At 28.4% G+C, this 21,785-nt stretch overlaps 2 protein-coding genes across 2 annotated transcripts; both read right to left on the bottom strand.

The window, feature by feature from the left end:
- Positions 1-745: 745 nt before the first annotated feature.
- Positions 746-1,772, bottom strand: LOC135961839 (cuticle protein 1). Its single transcript, XM_065513459.1, has 2 exons — positions 1,657-1,772; positions 746-1,571 (listed from the first exon to the last, which is right to left on the bottom strand). The coding sequence occupies exons 1-2, from the start codon at positions 1,669-1,671 to the stop codon at positions 1,134-1,136; spliced, it is 453 nt and encodes a 150-aa protein (XP_065369531.1). The 5' UTR covers positions 1,672-1,772; the 3' UTR covers positions 746-1,133.
- Positions 1,773-12,957: 11,185 nt separating this feature from the next.
- Lnpk (zinc-ribbon metal-binding protein lunapark) lies at positions 12,958-20,322 on the bottom strand. Its single transcript, XM_065513289.1, has 6 exons — positions 19,921-20,322; positions 19,619-19,848; positions 18,089-18,276; positions 17,653-18,018; positions 17,420-17,596; positions 12,958-13,663 (listed from the first exon to the last, which is right to left on the bottom strand). Exons 1-6 carry the CDS (start codon positions 19,945-19,947, stop codon positions 13,368-13,370), a joined length of 1,284 nt encoding a protein of 427 aa, XP_065369361.1. The 5' UTR covers positions 19,948-20,322; the 3' UTR covers positions 12,958-13,367.
- Between the last annotated feature and the right edge of the window lie 1,463 nt (positions 20,323-21,785).

The raw sequence follows: 21,785 nt of genomic DNA, 5'->3' as shown, positions 1-21,785 counted from the left end.
AAACTGGGACAGGTTATGATGAAGTTTTGAAACTTAAATTTTCAAATGCGTATAATTCAATAATTATAGGAGCTTTAAGAATATATTAAAATCTTTGATTTTAGTTAAACCCCAAATCGCAAGTGTTTACCAAACTTTGAGACCTCAAAGCGCCGCTCTTTGAGATCCATCTTCAAAAAGTAAACTTAAATAATCTACTGCTATGCCTATGTTAAATTACATGTCAGTCATATCAGCCAGTTAAAAATGGCAGATTTATTTCCAAAATATTTTTATTCTTGACCGATTTAAATGAGATTGAATTTGATTCAAGCTTTTAGACATCTTTCTTTGTATCCACCATGTTCAAATAATAAAATATTAAAATCCCAATAAGGATCCTGAACATATTGTCATTATAGTAATTAATCAAAAATGGTCTTAGCACTTTTTCTAGCCAGAGTATAACAACAAGAAGCTTCCTAAGCTTCCTAATTGTAATATTATTTTATACAAACGATTTATGTTAACGTATTCTTTTGTTTTGCATTAAAATTTCAATCTTTATAAAAAGTGGACTTGGCACATTTGCACACTAAGCTAACGATATTTATTAAAAGTTTTGTTGAGTTTTTTTTCTAAAATTTTTCTGTCTGTAATACTTTTTTGCCAAATACTACTAAAATAATTTAATTTCTCTTTATTGTACAAAAGGAATTAATTAATTAATTTTGTTTAAAATGCACTTATTTTGAAATAAAAGAAATTTATTTAACTTTTTTTATAATTCTTAAATTTTTTCTAAGAATTTGTGGCCTTTATTATACCAACAACAATCAGTAGTTTATTTTTTTTATTTTTTTTGTTTAATTATAAATTTGTTTGTCTTAAATTTTCTAAAATTCTTTTATTAAAATGTATTACATACGTTATTTTTAAATTTTAAATTTATTTACAAATATTTTTTGAGAGTTCATTGCGAAATAATGGAAAAAAAACACAGGAAAGACTAAATGGAAAATGTGAAAGAAGTTAAACATCGAACAACAGCACACAGTTGAGTTGAGAGATGAGTGAGGAGAGCGATAGATAGTTGAAGAAAAAAAGTAAGGAAGACTTGACAGTTAAATTCGAAAATCGTATGCAGTACTTTCTTAGTTGCAGTAGGGGAAGTTGGGGCAGGTGTGGGGACTAACGCCGGCAGGGTATTGACGTTCAGTCCAGCCGGGTAGGGGAGGAGCAGGAGCGCCAGCACCACCAGCATTAACATCACAGAAGGGATAGTTGGGGCAGGAGTGAGGATTGACACCAGCTGGAAATTGAGCGGCAGCAGCGGGAGCAGGGGCGGGAGCACCCCATTGTGGTTGAGGCTGCCAAGAGGGTTGTGGTGCACCCCATTGAGGTTGAGGGGCACCCCATTGGGGTTGTGGTTGCCAGGAGGGAGCAGGTTGTTGCCATTTGTTGGGATTATGCAGACGGGCATTATCACAGATAGGGAAACCGGGGCAGTCCTGAGGATTTACACCAGCCGGATATTGAGCCGCTTGATGTTGAGGTTTAGCCCAGGCCAGAGCAACTAACGATAATAAGGCCTTTAAAAATAAACACAACGAAACAAAAATATCCTTTTTAGTGGGTAATCCTTAGGAAGAGAGCCAGCTGCGTGGAAATACTTACCAACTTTGTAAACATTTTGCTGTTGTTGTGGTGGTTGTTAAATGAAAAAGATACTAAATTAATAAAAAATTCTACCAATTGAACTATATTCCAAATAGTTATGTAAAATAAACTTCCAATTGGTGTAAGTATTGTAAGTAGACTGTGGTTAATTCTTAAACGCTCTAGCATATTTATATACCCAAAATGCAGAGCAAAAATAAAATCGAAAGCGAAATTGTTTAATGTACATTTTTCTAACAATATGTTGTATAAAACAATATTTAGTTTTTTTTTATTTTTTTTTTTCTAAATTTTTGTAGAGCAAAAATAAGATTAGAACAAACACCTCTTATTACCAGGCAGGCAGTCAGGCACCCTGAGTTGAAGTTAATGTTGTTGTTGTTTATTATTACTATTTTATTGTTATTGTTGTAGTTGTTGTTGTTGCTCTCTCTCTCCTCCATTAAAATTACTGTGTATTGCAATGTTAAAACCACAGTTTTGTTGTTGTTGTTGTTTTTATTGCAATATTAATACAATATATTTTATTGTAATTCCAGCCAGTCAGTTTTTTATTGTTGTAAGAGTAATACTCAGTTTTATTTTATTTTAATTTTATTTTTTTTAGTTTTTTGTGTAACTTGTTGTTATTGTTTTCTTAAACATTTTAAAAGACTGATCGCATTTTTCTGTTGATCTAATAACATGATATCAAGTAGATTTTTTTTTCTTGCTTTTTCTTGGTTTAGTTTTTTTTTGTTTGTAAGTAAGTCTTGCAGCAGCATTTAGAGAAATATATTTAAAGACTTGAAAGAGTAAAGACCCCCACCTTTCAACCTACATGAAATTTGTTGCTGTTTAGTATATTTCAGTTGTATGTTTTTAGTGCTAAATGTATGATTGAAACAAGTAACAACAAGTACTACTTACTTACTTACAATGACGGCAGCAGCTATTCAAAAAAAAAAAAACTTGCATTGGCAATGAATGGACTCTTAACGTCAATGTTTTTAGCAGCAACTTTCGTTGTTAATTTTTTGTATCGATTTTTTTGTTGTTGTTATTTACTTGTTTTAATTAAACTCGTACGACTGCTTACAGTTATAATTAATTTATTCTGTTGCACAAAAATAGAAGTTGTGTCAAAGAAATGTTAGTGTGTTTCTTAAATATTTTGTTTCTGGCTATTCTGGTGCGTTTCTTATACTTCAACTAGTTTCATTTAAATGTTTGTAACAGTGACGTCAGAATAATAGGACTTAGAAAAATTCCGGTTTGATCTTATATAATAAAAGGATATTATGTAGATTTTTCAAATTTTTTAATTAAAGATTTTGGGGGTGTTTGGCAAATTTCAAAAGAGATTCTTCCTGTACTGGACAAAACCTACCAGAAAACTAATATCAGTTTCTAGATATTTCTACTTCAATATTTTTTGTATCACTGTATTATAACTTTTTTATGATATTCCCGTGATTCGGAAGTTTTTGTTTCACAGTAATAAATTAAAATATATTTAAATAAAACAAGTAAGAAATTATAGTCGGTCAGGCCCGACCATATAATACGCTACACCGATATGTGATTATAAACTGTTTTCTTTTAATATTTATATGAGAGCTACGACTATTTATACACCGATCACCCATAACTTAGGTGGCATATCTTGTATATGTATGAAACTTTTTGGATACCAACATTTTTAAGAAATCTATACTCGTTAAAATGATTTTCAGAAGTCGGCCTTATATTGGAACAATCGTAATAAAATTTGGTTACATGGCTTTTGTAGATATATAACTTAATTGTGATGAATTTTATTTGAATACCATACATTTTTAAGAGATTTCTGCTATTTAAAGTGATTTTCTGAAATTGGCCTTATATATTAGCTATGACTAATTATGAACCGATCGTCACAAAATTTGGTGGCATGATTTGCTTATACATAAGTATGTACATGGAACTTATTTGTGTTGAATTTTATTTGGATACGAATATATTTGAGAGAATTATGCTCATTAATGAAATTTTTAAGAGGGAGCTATGGACCGATCGGTACTAATTTTGGTACCGCGAGTTCAGTTTATATAAAACTTATTTGTGCTGAATTTAGTTTGAATATCAATATAATTAAGATATTTATGAGAACTATTTTCAGATAGGGCAGTTGTATGGGGCTAGGAGAAATAATGGACCGATCCCAATCAAATACAATAGGCATTTGCCCCGGGGCAATATAAAAGTTTGTGTTAAATTTTGTAGAATTATCTTGAACTGGCGGACGGACGGACATTGCTTAATCGACTCAGAAAGTGATACTGAGCAGATTGGTATACTTTAATTTTAAATATTTTTAGGTAAACCAAATTTCTTTAATTTCTTAAAAAAAAATAAGAAAAAAAATTGTTGGTGAAAAAATATTTTTCCCGATTTTGATATTCAGCCCTATTATGAAAAAAATGCCCTTTGAGTTTTTTCCCTTTTCTCATTTTTCCTATTCAAATTCTATGTTAAAAAAGCGAAAAAGGAAAAACCTCCCAGGAATTTTTTTTCATAATTGGGCTGATTGTCAAAAATCGAGGTTGTCCTGATTTATTTCTTATATCTCTCATTTACAAAAATTAAAAAATAAGTTGACATAAGCGGAAATCAATGTTCGTTGCAAACTACCCCTGCAAACCATGAATTGGAGGCATTACTCCTTGAAGATTGTTGTAAAACTCAAAAAAATCATTGAGAGCTACTCAATCAGCAATTTATAAACGTTTGCCAGCAGCAGGATTCATCCAATAGCAGGGAAACCATACGAATTGAAGTTGAGAGACCTTGAAATAGTAGTAGAAATACTACCTTTTTTAAAAAATAGCAGTACTTTTTTTAAAACTACTTTTTTAAAAACAATAGTAGAAATTTTTTTTAAAAATAGTATTAGAAATACTACTTTTTAAAAATAGTATTAGAAATACTACTTTTTAAAAATAGTAGTAGAAATACTACTTTTTAAAAATAGTAGTAGAAATACTATTTTTTTTTAAAAATAGTAGTAGAAATACTATTTTTTTTAAATAGTAGAAATACTACTTTTTTAAAAATAGTAGTCGAAATACTACATTTTTAAAAAATAGTAGTAGAAATACTACTTTTTTCAAAATAGTAATAGAATTACTACCTTTTAAAAAATAGTAGTAGAAATACTACATTTTTAAATAATAGTAGTAGAAATACTACTTTTTTTAAAAAATAGTGGTAGAAATCACTTTTTTTTAAAAAATAGTAGTAGAAATACAACTTTTTTTAAATAGTATAAATACTACTTTTTTAAAAATAGTAGTCGAAATACTACATTTTTAAAAAATAGTAGTAGAAATACTACTTTTTTCAAAATAGTAATAGAAATACTACCTTTTAAAAAATAGTAGTAGAAATACTACATTTTTAAATAATAGTAGTAGAAATACTACTTTTTTTAAAAAATAGTAGTAGAAATACTACTTTTTTTAAAATAGTAGAAATATTACTTTTTTTAAATAGTAGTAGAAATAATACTTTTTTTAAAATAGTAGTAGAAATACTACCTTTTTAAAATAGTAGTAGAAATACCACTTTTTTTAAAAAAAATAGTAGTAGAAATACTACTTTTTTCAAAAATATGTAGTAGAAACACTACCTTTTTAAAAAAAATAGTAGTAGAAATACTACTTTTAAAAAAAGTAGTAGAAATATGTACTATTTTTTTAAAAAGAGTAGTAGAAATACTACTTTTTCAAAATACATAGTAGTAGAAATAATACTTTTTCAAAATAGTAGAAGAAATACTACCTTTTTTAAAAATAATAGTAGAAATACTACTTTTTTAAAAAAAATAGTAGTAGAAATATGTAGTACTTTTTTAAAAAATAGTAGAAGAATAAGTAAGTATTTTTCTAAAAAATAGTAGTATAATACTATTTTTTTAAAAAATAGTAATAGAAATACTACTTTTTTTAAAATTAGTAGTAGAAATATGTACTACTTTTTTTTAAAAAAGTGGTAGTAGAAATACTACTTTTTTAAAAAATGTGTATGTATGTTCTTAGTACATAGTTGAATATTAGTAACAATGTGACATTTGGGACACATTTTGCTAAAACACCTGTTTGGCCAAAATGTAAAATTTTAACACCCTCTTTCTCAGGGAGTTCTTGACCGATCTTGTTGAAAAATTGTGTCATCCCGATCGAAAGACATCGGTTTCAAAAGTTTATTCACTTAACATGAAATACAACATGATTTGAGAATTAAATTTGATATAAAATCTAAATCAAATGTTGAATTTAGAGTGCTATTTAGGTTTGAAAAACATTTGAGAATTACATTTGATATCAAACAAAACTAATTAACATAATTTAAATGTATTGAGTTTTGCGCTAGTTTATATGCAATAAACACTTTGCAAAGTAAGGTTTATTGAGTTTATAGTGAAAAATATTTCAAAAATAAAGACTGCTCTTGGCCCTTAAGTTAAAATATTCCATTACTTATAAATTAAATAGTTTAGGAATTGCAAATATATAACTATTTAACAGCTGTTTTTATTTCTTTTATAATTTTAAATGTTCGAACAAATATGTTTAATTATTTAACAGCAATTATTATTTTTTTTGTAATTTATTAAACCGAAAATAATTACGATCAATCTAAATGTTAATAAATTTAATGTTTTAATAATTTCAATAACTTTGCCATTACGTTTATTAATTTTTTGCTTCTTTCGCTTAAATTCCTAATCAATTGTTTTTCAATTCAATTTAATTCAGTTTATTTTTTTTTTGCTTTACAATTCTCTTTCTATGTGTTGTAATGTAGTTGGCGTTAGTGGTACAGACATAAGTGCTGGTTCTTGTTGTCATTAGGTCTTGTCTTGAATGCATATTCATACCGGAAGGCTTATAAGGTGTGTTGTATCATATAATTCATACTCTACTCGTATGTTTAAGACCACAACTAACTAACTATAATTCACTTCTTAATGTGTGTTTTTTTTTATTAAATGCACCAGTTAGGTTTTAATATGTGTTAATGAAATTGAGAAAATTTAAACAACCAGCAAACAATGAGGTGACACAAATGGCTTTTGAACAGATTTTTGTAGGCAAAGTAGCTTGAAACATTGAAAATGTTTATTAATTCTAAAAGAAGATTAAACAAATAATTCCTAGTTTCCCAGCAATTCTAAAGCAATTCGTTATTTAACATGAAAAACGCTAAATAATATTAATATTAAATTAATTAATATTACTCATACCAACCGTAGCACAGTAGTTTTGAAAATAAATAAATCTGCTTGTAACTTCTAAACTTTTAGTTTCACTGAAAAACAATGTATAGGAAATTCATAGAGCAGGACATAGGCTTTCTTAAAATTATAATTATGGCCATCATATTGCAATACAAGCTGAGCTATAAGGTGTCAAAATTGATAACCTCCTTCTTTAGTTTTTCTCTCTTCATTTTACGTTTGCTGGTTTATTTTCTTCTCATCGATTTAGCACCGACAGTCACCATTTAATTTATGCAACATTTCTACCAGCCAGCCACATTTATATGTAAATATTTTTATGAATTTAATCAAAATAATTATACAAATATGTTTTACTTAATCAATAAACTACAAGCTAGTAATTATTATATTCTTGTTTAATAGAAAAAACTATAAGTTTTTAATGTTTTCATTGTCACAATTTAATGCAATTCCAATGATTTGTTGGCCACTAAAATCAGCCAGCTCAAACGAGTATTTAAGCCAAACCGCCAGTTATGGCCAGCTAAAATAACATTAAACAAAACTGCTCTCATTGCTATGTTAATGACATAATACTCATTTTTGTTATCTTGTAGTTGGGGCTCTCAAGCGTTAATTATAGATCAATAAAACTGCAACTAATTGCTTTAACAGTTTGTTATAATTGTCAGCTTAACGATTTTAGAAAAGTATAGAAAACATATTAAAAAAATGTTGAAATAAAATACTTGTGTTATTTTTTTTTACATATTTTTATTAGGCCATTATTTAGAAATGTTTATGAACTAAACTCTATTGAGAAAAGTCAACTCAAAGCCTTCTCTATCTAAAAGCTACATGAATATATGAGTCATTTTTATGTTATTCTTAACACTTTTGTCTTGTCTCTGTTGTGTGTCTGACAATTAATTGTCATTAACATTTGTTACAATTTAACTACTTGTGTCAGCATGTGCTGCTGAGTGACATAGTCCGTGTGCCTGTATGTCTAAGTGCTAGTAATATGCATAAATCTTCTTATTTAAACCTGCCACAATCATAAATTCGAAATTTTTTTTCATTTTCATTCAGTTTTCAGTTTTTTTAATCTGTTTTTGAAGCCTGTTGGTTATATGATCTCGCATGTCTCTTTTTTGGTTGTTTGTTAAAAAACTTTTTTGTAAGATTATTAAGATTGTTAGTTACTTTTATTCTTTTTGGATTTGTTATGCCAAAAGTGTGGCGGCGGCCCACCCACACCCATCATGTGTACGTTTGTAATTAACGTTAAATTTTGTGTAGCAATAAATAAGCGGAAAAAAGAAACGTAAATGTATTGAAATACACGAGAGAAAATTATGATTGGTATTGTTGTATCCTAAGTTACCCTACATAGGAGACTATTGGGAACACAACCTATATTACACCGTGCAACATTTGTAAACATGGAAAAATCGGATCAGATATTTTTTAAAAAGACTGTAAAATTTCTAAGGATAAACAATTTTCAAAAAATTATATAAAATATTTGATTCCAACAAAAATAAATATGTAGAATGGCTAAAATGCAAACTAGTAAACTTAGGAAATTTTTTATATATCTCTTAATTTCGGCTTACCTGTTAGAGTTATATTAACCCTCCGTTAGTTGCAACTGCTCTGGTTGACAATTATGTACGTCTCGTCTCTATGTTACCCTAAGCCCTAAGTTTTAAGCTATTTTTTTTATAAAAAAATAGATTTTAACTGAAATTTTATTTTTATTATTCTTGAATTTAATATTAAGTGTGTTCGCGTACTTTCCAGTAAAAATTATCCAGTAACTTTAATTTAGAGCGTAAAAATACATTTACTCTCAATCTAAAAAAATATCCAAAAAAGTACGCGAACAACAATTTGTAAAAATAAGTTGTATTTTATTATAAAACAATTTAAAAAGTTTGTTTTGTGTTATTTTACTTCTTTTCTTTGCTAGACTTATAAATTGTCATAATTTTCAACTTTTTTGTTTTGTTTACATTTGCAACAATATGTTTAAACATATTTTTTATGTTGATATTTTTTACTGGACAAAAATTGTCCAGTAAAAAATATCATGTTCTCTATCTACGAACTGTCACTTTTAACACTCTCTTGCTCTCTCGTTACAAGTTTTTAAAAGTAAACGAACGGAATCCCGTAACATCCAGTGATAATTTTTGCAAATTATTACAAATTATCAAGTACGCGAACACAACTAATATCTCAATTAGATTCAAAAAATATGACACTTTAAAACTCCGTCCTTCAAAAATATTGCACTTTTTCATACAAAAAAATTTGTATAAATTTTCTCAATGTGACTGAGTTAGAACCAATTTTTTAGTATGAAAAAATGCAATATTTTTGAAGGACGGAAATGAGAGGAGTTGTCTCACTTTATTATCAAGGTAGCTGACATTGTAAGCTTTAAGCTTAAGGGCCGTTATCCTGGTAGAAGTAGGAATTGTTTGATAGACTCAGTTTTTGCTTCAATATTTTGGTTCATTATGCCTTCGATGATATGAGGAGAACCTGGACCAGCTGCCGAGAAAGACCCCCAACCATCACCATGATTTACAGTAGATTTATCATGTTTTGTTAAGAGCTCCTAATTAGCCTTTCGCCATACATATGGTTTTCCATCAAAGCCAAATATGTTAACTTTGCTCTTGTCTGTGAACAACACATCTTTCCAAAAATAAAAATCGGTCATTTTTATTTTTCTTGCTGATCAAAGGCATTTTTCTAGCCATTCTACCATTCAAATTCGATCTATGGCGTATATTCCGGATGGTATGGGCTTTCTTTGCTGTAATGGAGGTAAGTTTGTAAGAGCATGCAAAGGGGTCCTTATTACACGCTCTGGCAATATTTCGCTCTTCAGCTTCATTGAATATTTTATTGTGTGTTTTTGTTTTATTTTCTATTTGTTTTGAAGTCCACACTTAGAAAGGTGACTGCGATGAAACAGCTGATTATTTTTTTCATTCAGTTTGAATTGTCAATTCACTTGTGGTTGTTGTTCACTTGTGGTATTGAAGAAATTAAATCGTATGTAGAGTTTTGCGACTAATGATCGGTTTTTATCTGACCGTGCACGACTGAAGTCCAGCTTTTTTTAAAGAAGCGGTTAATTGTATCTGCATCGACATCAATTCCATAACCTTTTTGATATATTGTTGTTCATTCTACGCTAATTTATTTGGAATTTCTAGGACTTCTCTTACAATTTTACACCTTAATATTTCATCAAACTTTAATGGACATCCTGTTCGTGACAAACTTTCATATCTATCAAACCGTTTATAGTTCCTATGGATAGTTTGGACTCTAGATTTTGACAAACTAACGATTGCCCCCACATTTGTCGTAAATTTTCCTTTATTTGACAACTTGACAACTAATGTTCCGAAGTCGGCGGATATTTCCTATATTTTCGTCATTTTGAGATTCATTGTATTACAATTAATAAAAAATTAGCACCAAATCTCACACACGCAGCTACTATAAATATAAATCAACTGATCAATTGTGAAATTAACGGCTTTATCATAACAATTTTGTATAGAAGTAAAAGTCGTATGTAGACTTTTGCAACGCTTCATATGTAGAATATTGCAATAATTTCAATTTTAACAAACAGTGACCGTAGTTTTTCAAAAAAAAAATGTATTGCAGTGATGTAAAGTGTACCCTGATAAATATTTAAAAGTGGTCATTTTCAAAGATTAAACATTAAATATAAAATTATTCGCAAATTAAATGAAATGTCGATATCGTATGTAGAGTTTTGCGACTAAGTGTATATTCAAAAATAAAATAATTTTGTATCCAAAAACATGTGTTTCATTCAAAAAGACATGGACTTTTTGACCCACCAAGAAATATTCAGCCCAATTATGAATAAAAAATTCCGCGGGAGTTTGTTCCCCGGGAGTTTTTTCCCATTGAATTTCAATAGGAAAAATGAGAAAAGGAAATTTTTATTCATAATTGGGCTGAATATTAAATTGAACTTCTCATTTTCAATTTGTATTTTGAAAAAATCAAATTTCTCAATATTAATTTGATTTCTTGATTTCAATATGTATTTTCTCGTTATTAGTTTGATTTTCTCAATTTCTCAATTTCAATCTGATATGGTGTATTGTAATTGGTATGCGGAATATTGGTACCATTATAGTAAGCTATAGTAGTCGGAAGTGGAGTGCTTACAATGTGTCTTCAACATTGTTTTGAATCAGTGTGTCTCTATTTGCAAACACATTTTTTTTTTCAACCAAACTTTCTTGCCAATTTAAATGTTTCTTATAGGGTACTTTTTGCATGCTAAATTAATACCTTATACGACTATTCTTGCAAATCAAATTCTTTGGCAGATAATACATTTGCTTTTTTCTGTTCATAAATACCCTCATCACCACCAACCACCATACAACTATGTACCAGCAAGCAAATCGTGTATTTTGCATAATCATGAAATAGACCTGGTGCTAGAATCGTGGTCGTGTCGCTGCGGTCAGTGTTTTGGGTGCATACAACACAATTGTGGTCAAGTTTGGTAATGTTAAGATATGAGAGGTATGACAGCGAAACAGGAGCGTTGATAATGACAAGGGCTTATTCGCTTTAAAATAAATGTATAATTTTTATGAAACAATTAATAGGTTACCACGTGTCTATACTTGACAAATATTTATCACAACATTTAATGACATTTGTTATCCAGATAAAGTTGTCTGATAACTTTATTTATTTAGTGATATATTCTGGACTATCAAATATATATTTCTACATCCCTTTTAACTTATTTTATACAATTAATTTTATTTCTTTTTAAATTCCCCGACTCTGCTTTAAGCACAAGTTCTATTGCATTATTATTTTCCCCATATTCCACCAACATTGTTTGTCCAATGCTGCTGATGAAAAAAGGCGGTGGTGTGGTTTTTCATCTATTGGTTTTTTTAATTTGCTGGTAATAAAATTTCGTGGCAAGTTACAAAATAGATTTTGTTGTGTTGAAAACTACAATAAATAGAAATAAACACACAACTTTATTTTACAAATCAAGCATGAAAATGTTTATAAATCTCAAATGCATGAACATCCATTTGTTAAATGCCGTCGTCTCCATCTCAGCGAACGACTAACAATTCTAGACAATGGTAGATTGCAGAATTTTAAAGAGTGAAATTTGATTGAGAATGCCTTTTTCATACACATGGACAATTTTATTTCCCGATTTAGACCCATTATCGATCCGAATTTCTATGGCGTTGGAAACATCATTGAAATGTCTATCATTAAATATCCATATTGTCTATGTTAATGACTTAGTTATCTAGATATAGATAAACAATCGAGGTGGTCGTGATAGTATCACGATTATTTCGATAGCCGGAGTCCGCTACCTTTAACGATCCAGTATATATGTATATTCCCAAACGTATTACAAACGAAAGATATAAAAAACAATTAACACTTTAGAAACTCTGACCACTGTCACCTACAAATAGGCGTTTCTTTTGAATATTACTCTATTATGAATTGAAGCAACAATATAGAAGTATACTGCAAAACAGATACTATTTGCTACACTACAACTAGTTAGTCTTGTCTTGCAGCTTGATGGCTTTGAATCAAGTCTGGCTAGCCTTGATCAATGGTCCGGAAAAATATTTATAAACTCGTAATCGCATTTTGCAACGTAGCAAGAGCTATTGCATTATAAATGCATTACAATTAGACACAGATATACAGGTACACATATTTATAGCACGCTTGGTTACATGCAAATAAATGTATGTAGTTATTTTTAAGATTTTTGTTAATTTTCAAAGTGGCGTTTAAAAACTCGCGAATAGCGAATGCTTCTAATGGCATTTTTTGATTTGTTTAGCATGCTGGTGTTGCAAATGTCCACAACAATAACAATTAGTGAATATTATCACGTTTATTTTGTTTTGACTTTTGATCCTTAAATGGTGGTGGTTTCAAAAACAATTTTGGGTAGGACTTTTAATGATGTAATATTTTAACTTTAACTTTTTTCTAAAAATACATATTTATTTATTAAATTTTATATTTAAATTCAATTACAAGTTTGATAAACTGTTTTTAGTTTTTATTTCATCTAAAATAATTGCTATTCAATTAAAAGCATTAGTTTGGGGTTGCATTTCGTAACAATCTAAATGTTAATAAATTAAATGTGTTAATATAAATTGCTTAATTTTTTTTTACAAAATTAAAAATAAGTTTTAAGAAAAATTATAAAGAAAAAAAGTATTTGTATAAAAATAAGTAACAAAACTAATGAAAAAAGGAAAATAGTACTTTTTTAAATTCAACATTTTACATCTTCATGAATATTCATTGTGTTGTTGCTTGCATGCATTGAGTTTCGAGTTTCGCTCCTACATGTGATAATTTTTTTTATTTTTTATTCTGGACTCATGGTTGTATCCTCTATGGCAGAATCAGACTTATCTAGTTGTTTAAGTAATTCATCAAGAGATGAATTAGCTTTTAACTCTGAAGCTTTTTTCATTTCTTCATTCAGTTCACCACTTTGTGGTTGTGTTTCAGTTTCTGGTTTTTCTTCATCTGCATCAGATGAAGTGGATGATGGTGATGCTACTGCGGTAGCATTTTCATTATCTACAGCAAGATTTTTGACGTGGGTCGGTGTTGAAAATTGTGTTGTATTGCCATTCAAACTCATTGCTGGTTCATCATCTGTGAAAGAATGTAAGATTTTAGAAAATATTTCAATGAAAAAAATAATTTGTTATTTTCTTTTCATACATTGAGAACAAAATGAAACGTACTCTTAAGAAAATTTACTTTTGATTTTTAATAAAAGACTATTTTTTAGAAAATTTACTTTTTTAGAAAAATGTACTTTATTTAAAAAGGTACTTTATTTAAAATGAGAACTTGATTTAAAAAGGTACTTTATTTAAAAAGAGAACTTTCTTTAAAATGGGAACTTTATTTAAAATTGGAACTTGATTTAAAAAGGTACTTTATTTAAAAAGGTACTTTATTTAAAAAGGTACTTTATTTAAAAAGGTACTTTATTTAAAAAGGTACTTTATTTAAAAAGGTACTTTATTTAAAAAGGTACTTTATTTAAAAAGGTACTTTATTTAAAAAGGTACTTTATTTAAAAAGGTACTTTATTTAAAAAGGTACTTTATTTAAAAAGGTACTTTATTTAAAAAGGTACTTTATTTAAAAAGGTACTTTATTTAAAAAGGTACTTTATTTAAAAAGGTACTTTATTTAAAAAGGTACTTTATTTAAAAAGGTACTTTATTTAAAAAGGTACTTTATTTAAAAAGGTCCTTTATTTAAAAAGATACTTTATTTAAAAAGGTACTTTATTTAAAAAGGTACTTTATTTAAAAAGGTACTTTATTTAAAAAGGTACTTTATTTAAAAAGGTACTTTATTTTAAAAGGTACTTTATTTAAAAAGGTACTTTATTTAAAAAGGTACTTTATTTAAAAAGGTACTTTATTTAAAAAGGTACTTTATTTAAAAAGGTACTTTATTTAAAAAGGTACTTTATTTTAAAAGGTACTTTATTTAAAAAGGTACTTTATTTAAAAATGTACTTTATTTAAAAAGGGAACATAATTTAAGAAGGTACTTTATTTAAAATGAGAATTTTATTTAAGAAGGTACTTTATTTAAAATGAGAATTTTATTTAAAAAGGTACTTTATCAAAAGCTGTGTAAATTAGAGAAAATAACTTCCCTACAATTATAAATTTTTTAGTAAAATTATCACTTCAATTCAATATCACAGTAATTCAATGACCAATTATTAATAACAATGGCTTAGTCCCCATCCATCCATTTAAAAAGGTACTTTATTTTAAAAGGTACTTTATTTAAAAAGGTACTTTATTTTAAAAGGTACTTTATTTAAAAAGGTACTTTATTTAAAAAGGTACTTTATTTAAAAAGGTACTTTATTTAAAAAGGTACTTTATTTAAAAAGGTACTTTATTTAAAAAGGTACTTTATTTAAAAAGGTACTTTATTTAAAAAGGTACTTCATTTAAAAAGGTACTTTATTTTAAAAGGTACTTTATTTAAAAAGGTACTTTATTTAAAAAGGTACTTTATTTAAAAAGGTACTTTATTTAAAAAGGTACTTTATTTAAAAAGGTACTTTATTTAAAAAGGTCCTTTATTTAAAAAGATACTTTATTTAAAAAGGTACTTTATTTAAAAAGGTACTTTATTTAAAAAGGTACTTTATTTAAAAAGGTACTTTATTTAAAAAGGTACTTTATTTTAAAAGGTACTTTATTTAAAAAGGTACTTTATTTAAAAAGGTACTTTATTTAAAAAGGTACTTTATTTAAAAAGGTACTTTATTTAAAAAGGTACTTTATTTAAAAAGGTACTTTATTTAAAAAGGTACTTTATTTAAAAAGGTCCTTTATTTAAAAAGATACTTTATTTAAAAAGGTACTTTATTTAAAAAGGTACTTTATTTAAAAAGGTACTTTATTTAAAAAGGTACTTTATTTAAAAAGGTACTTTATTTTAAAAGGTACTTTATTTAAAAAGGTACTTTATTTAAAAAGGTACTTTATTTAAAAAGGTACTTTATTTAAAAAGGTACTTTATTTAAAAATGTACTTTATTTAAAAAGGTACTTTATTTAAAAATGTACTTTATTTAAAAAGGGAACATAATTTAAGAAGGTACTTTATTTAAAATGAGAATTTTATTTAAGAAGGTACTTTATTTAAAATGAGAATTTTATTTAAAAAGGTACTTTATCAAAAGCTGTGTAAATTAGAGAAAATAACTTCCCTACAATTATAAATTTTTTAGTAAAATTATCACTTCAATTCAATATCACAGTAATTCAATGACCAATTATTAATAACAATGGCTTAGTCCCCATCCATCCATTTAAAAAGGTACTTTATTTTAAAAGGTACTTTATTTAAAAAGGTACTTTATTTTAAAAGGTACTTTATTTAAAAAGGTACTTTATTTAAAAAGGTACTTTATTTAAAAAGGTACTTTATTTAAAAAGGTACTTTATTTAAAAAGGTACTTTATTTAAAAAGGTACTTTATTTAAAAAGGTACTTTATTTAAAAAGGTACTTCATTTAAAAAGGTACTTTATTTTAAAAGGTACTTTATTTAAAAAGGTACTTTATTTAAAAAGGTACTTTATTTAAAAAGGTACTTTATTTAAAAAGGTACTTTATTTAAAAAGGTACTTTATTTAAAAAGGTCCTTTATTTAAAAAGATACTTTATTTAAAAAGGTACTTTATTTAAAAAGGTACTTTATTTAAAAAGGTACTTTATTTAAAAAGGTACTTTATTTAAAAAGGTACTTTATTTTAAAAGGTACTTTATTTAAAAAGGTACTTTATTTAAAAAGGTACTTTATTTAAAAAGGTACTTTATTTAAAAAGGTACTTTATTTAAAAATGTACTTTATTTAAAAAGGTACTTTATTCAAAAATGTACTTTATTTAAAAAGGGAACATAATTTAAGAAGGTACTTTATTTAAAATGAGAATTTTATTTAAGAAGGTACTTTATTTAAAATGAGAATTTTATTTAAAAAGGTACTTTATCAAAAGCTGTGTAAATTAGAGAAAATAACTTCCCTACAATTATAAATTTTTTAGTAAAATTATCACTTCAATTCAATATCACAGTAATTCAATGACCAATTATTAATAACAATGGCTTAGTCCCCATCCATACCGTGAAACATTTTCTGCAAAACATTTGAGTTTGTTGATGAAAAGGGAATGATGAACGGAAAAGGGTAGTCTGTTTTATGTACATGAAGTTTTTGTTGAGTATGTCAACCACATTTATTCTATGATATTCGTTCCGTACAGAAATGTCAAGAACTGAAAAACAAAAACTTCACTGTGTGGACACGAATGCAGTTTCAAAAGAGAATTTAAAAATATGTTGCAGCTAATGTTTCACAGTGTGGACCGGGACTTACTGATTGACTTAAAGCTACTTGTAATTTGAAAAGATAAACGCAGCCATTTCTTAGTTGATTTGAAAAGGTTTTGGAGAAGAAGAATGGACACATTCACATAGTATAGCAGACTTTAAATATCGTTTGTTGGTATGTCAACAAATAAAAATTATATTGAACTCCTTTTACGATCATTATCAATGTTATATTCTAATTTAATAATTAGCTATATGCTGGTTTTTCGATCACATTCGTGTTATGTACGTTTTGCTTTTGGGTGCCCACCACTGATTCCCAACAAATCACTCATCAAACACCAATTTTGTTTAAACACAATAACAATCTTTGATCACTCATATTCAATTTATTTGAACTTGATGATTCAGTAATAAAAACAACAACAATTATTTATATCATCTCAATGAATCATCAATATGCAACTAATGAGACTTATATGACACATAATTTTATAGTAGAATTAATAAAACCAAGAAATACAATCTTACCCGAATCATCTTTATCATCTTCTGAATCGGAAGTATCACTGCCAGCTACACCAGCTGCAGGGGCGGGCATAACTGACAAACGTGGTGCTACTGGCCGGGATTTTCGTGCTGGATTCAAAGCATTGCAAAATGCACATCTAAATGTGGTGTATTCAAAATCTTCCTTTAAAGCCATGCCTACAAATAAAATTTAAGTTATTTTCATAAATTTACAAAAATGCTATTAAAAATACCATTGTGCGAATAGCATTCTTTGCAAATCATGGCAAAACGATCTTGTGGCCCATCACCAATGAGTACATCAACAATACGATCAAATACTCCCTTGTCCTGTTGATTGACAATGGGAAAAGGTGTACGACGCCTTAATTGCTGATTAATGACACTGTGCGGCATTAAAGCTGTGTTGGGCGATGAAGTGCCCACTTGTGGTGTTAAACGTGCAGTAGTTGAGCCCATATAAGAGGTGTTGGGTGTTTGGGGCGATGGCGTTTTTGTTAAAGCCAATTGGTTGGATCTTTGACTCAAATTACCCGCAGGCAAAGAACGATTAAGTGAAGATTGATTATATTTACTGGGTGTGGTTGAAGAGCTTAAAGCTGAAAATAATTAATAGACATAGAAATTGAATTGGTTTATAATTATTGCTGTTTGTTTGTTTTTTTTTACCAAATGAAGATTTACTGGGTTTATCCGCAAAACGTGCCAAGAGATTCACCGCCACTTTATAAGTTTCTTTGTCCATTACTTGTTCTAAGATTTTCTTCTTTTCAGTTCTTAGTTCTTTTAGTTTTTTCGAGTTTTTATTTAATTTACGTTGGAAATACCATGTGAATAAGTAACGCAGCATAATAATACTTAAAAGTAGAAAAAATATAAAACAAAAGAAATTATTAAAGAGAAAATTTAAGGAAATGAAACTAAAAAAATCTTCCAAATTTAAGCAAATATTATATCGAGGAATAATTTAACATATTACTAAAATATGAGCTAAAGACCACGATTGTCTATTTTTATTTAACAAAACAATAGGTCTCGACATGTAAACCGAATCCTCGTAGCTTGTTGTGTATTTGGAAACCAGAGTGAGCCTTCTGCATCGATCGAAACAAACAGTAGTCGGATGGGGCAAGACGGGTGAGGCAAAACTTCCCAACCACTTCATTCTAAATAGTTTTTAACAGGTATTACAACATGTGGCTGAGCGTTGTCATTATGGAATGTCAGGGTTTCATGTCTGGCCGCATATTCTGGGCGGTTTATGGCAAATGCTCGCTCCAAACGAATCAGTTGCGTTCGGTACAGTTTCTCTGAGATGGTTTGGCCCATAAATGACAACTAGGTAAACAACTGAGAGCCAAAAACCTATGTCTGTTGTCAAAAACGTAATTTAAGAGAATGTATTGCATGTATTTTGTTACTGTATCACCCGTATGTGTGAAAAGAAAGTAATTTTTTCCATTTTATTGCTCTCTCCTTCCGTTCTATGCGTTTATTCTATGGTCTGGCTAGATTTCAACAGCTCATAATAGATCATTACCTTAGCGCCATGGATATTTGAATTTGGTGTCGATTCGGCTAGTTGGCCAGACTGCACATACGATCTCTTACGTTTCGAGTTATCGTAATGGATTCATTTTTCATCGCAAGTGCAAACATGATTTTCTTTTATAGCGTTCGGACATGCAAATCTTTCTAGATCTCTACGAACATTTCTGACTGTCTGACTTTCACATGATACGAACATTTCTTATGTTTCCTTTGTAAGAAATGTGAACAAAATAAATCATAAAAACCTTAAAAAGGGTTATTTTTGTATGCTTGGATTATAAAAAAATCAAAAAATGTTCAACTTTTAACATTTTACCACATTGCAAATCATTATCATAAATTAGTTTCATAAAACATACACTTTTCAAATGCAGAGATTATGTTTCCGTATAGAAATAATCAGCTTATCATCTGCAGAATTAAGATAATCTATAAACTATAAATATCTATAAATATACATAATATTTATATGACAACTACTAAAGTTTATGCATTAAACAAATATTTTTAATCAAATATGTATTTGTATATTTGCATTTCAGTTCAAAGTTATTTTTGCGATAATGCATAATGCATTGCAACTTTGAACCCCCGGTAAGCGCTACTATACTCCCAAGGTTTTTTTTTAGACATTTCTTTTGTACTCACATGAAGGGAAATAGCAGCAGAGGTATGACATAGATTAATCTCTCCTTCCAGGTGGGTGGAAAATAGACGAAATAACAGACTACAAAGGCTAGCACATAAACACCAATGGAGACGGCCAGGAAATTGCCAACAATGCGTTTCTTTTGTTCCTGGGTGTTGACGGTGAAAGTCTCCAGTGTGTCGATTTTTTCTTGTAAGGTTTCCAACACCTCTTGGGTGGATTTTTCTTTCTACAAAACAAATGAAATAAATATTAATTAATAGCAGCTATATTTCATCAAATTATTTATTGTTTAACTTACCCTAAATCTGGACCATATGACACCCATCCTGTTTAATCAGTTTTCTATGCGGTTTAAGTATATTCGACTGTGTGTGACTGGTTGGTTGAGTGCGTTGGTTTTTGTGTTTACGTGGGTATTTGCAATCCCTTTTGTTTTTGTTTGTGTGAGTTGCTATTTGTTTTCCTTTCCCTTTCGCTGCGTCTTGATGAGTTTTGATTTCATGCAATTTTTATTTATTTTTTTAATTTTATTAAGTTTTTCTTTAATTGATTGTAATGTAATTCAGCTCACTGGTTTATAATTCACATTTGTTTATGTAAATTGTTGTCGTTGTTTATTTTGATTTTCATTATTATGCATTCACCTTTTCCCCTAGATATATTTTATATGTTCTTTTATTATTGTATGATGACGATATTTTTGGAAATATTTTTAGATCTCAATAGGAATTTATTATTCAAAAGTCGCTACGACAAAAATTATACCAGCGGTGGCAAAAACAACAACAATACATACATATAAATAAAAAAAGCAACAAACATATATAAATGTCAATGCATTGTGACATTTGGCGACGGCGTTAAAAATAAAGCCGCCTGTGACTTGGTAGTGTTTACTTGGGGTATGTTCAGTGCTCTTAAATAGTTTGATGTATTTTATAACAGAAATTCTGTTTTTAAAATGAAATATTTAGTGGTTTCAGTAACTATTACAATTTTGGTTGTTTTCAATAAAATATTCATGATAATAAAACGATTCGTTTCAAAGGGTTTTCCATAGGTTGTAATAAAATTATTTGTTTTGTAAATTTTGTGAAAAAATAAGGGAACAAGTTTTTTCGAATCTGATTTTTTATAGTTAAGAACCATTTACATTAAACCAGCTAACAGAAAAAGTTATGTTTTGTTAACCCTTGTCTAAATTAACATTGGTTTGTAGAGTCCCATTATTAATAATATTAAAAACTTGTTTCTCCTTTAAAATTCCATAATCCCAGTTTTTCCTTTATAAAAGTTTTGGCTTCGGTATTCTTCCAAATTTTTACGGAATACTGAGACAAATTACCGCATTCGATATCGAAATTATGATAAAATGTACTAAATTTCTTGCTCGATATCTAATGCCATAATCTCAAATAAGAAAATTACGATCAATTCTGCTCGATATCGAATGCGGTAATTCGGCCCCTTATTAGGGGGCGTTTAATTGTCTTTAACTTGCTATTGATTTTCTGAACTTGATTAACATTAATCTGATGTTTCAGCTTGATCTGTTGTAATTTCGGTGGTATACAGTGTTTGCCTGGCCCCTTTAGTGATTGAGTATTTTGATGGACATTCCTGTGTTTGAATTGAGTCCGTATTTTGCGATTTATAATTTCTCATAGATTTTCTATGGTATCGACTGGGCAGACCACTTCAAAACAAGTACCTCATTGGTACTTGTTGTCACATACTGTACATTTTTCAATTGCTTTTGACACTGATGTTATACTCAGGTAATTATTAACCGGTTGGCGCTTAATAATACAATAATTAGTTCAATTTCATTGTTCTTGAGTTTTCTATATTCAGGAGACAACATCCATAACCCAATTCATGATGTATTCAAATGGGGAGATCAAAGTTCTTCAGACTCAGTTCTAATCAGTTCTTCTATTGCCATTTAACATTAGCTTGTTATTGCAAATCCACCAGATCCAGTAGATGTAGCACTACTGACTAGGTAGTTATTATAGTTATAGATATAGAAACATTTATTAAGCATTGAAATTAAATTTCTCCAAGTTCACTTTCTAATAAAAAAAACTATGTAAATCTGACCTGTATAAATTACATTAACAACAACAACGCCATTCAAAACAAACCATAAAATTGTATTTA

Source organism: Calliphora vicina, chromosome 5 (assembly GCF_958450345.1).
Source record: "Calliphora vicina chromosome 5, idCalVici1.1, whole genome shotgun sequence".
Classification (NCBI taxonomy): Eukaryota; Metazoa; Arthropoda; class Insecta; order Diptera; family Calliphoridae; genus Calliphora; species Calliphora vicina.
The sequence above is the reverse complement of the archived record's forward strand: the minus strand, read 5'-3'. Positions and strand labels throughout refer to the sequence as shown.

What these genes read in the sequence shown, in the direction of transcription:
- Lnpk (XM_065513289.1), bottom strand. Translation starts at nt 19,947, where the DNA reads ATGGGTGTCATATGGTCCAGATTTAGG. An exon ending in ACCCAGTAAATCTTCATTTG is followed by an intron (nt 18,019 to 18,088) that starts GTAAAAAAAAAC and finishes AATTATTTTCAG; the next exon opens with CTTTAAGCTCTTCAACCACA. An exon ending in AGATGATAAAGATGATTCGG is followed by an intron (nt 13,664 to 17,419) that starts GTAAGATTGTAT and finishes ATTCTTTCACAG; the next exon opens with ATGATGAACCAGCAATGAGT.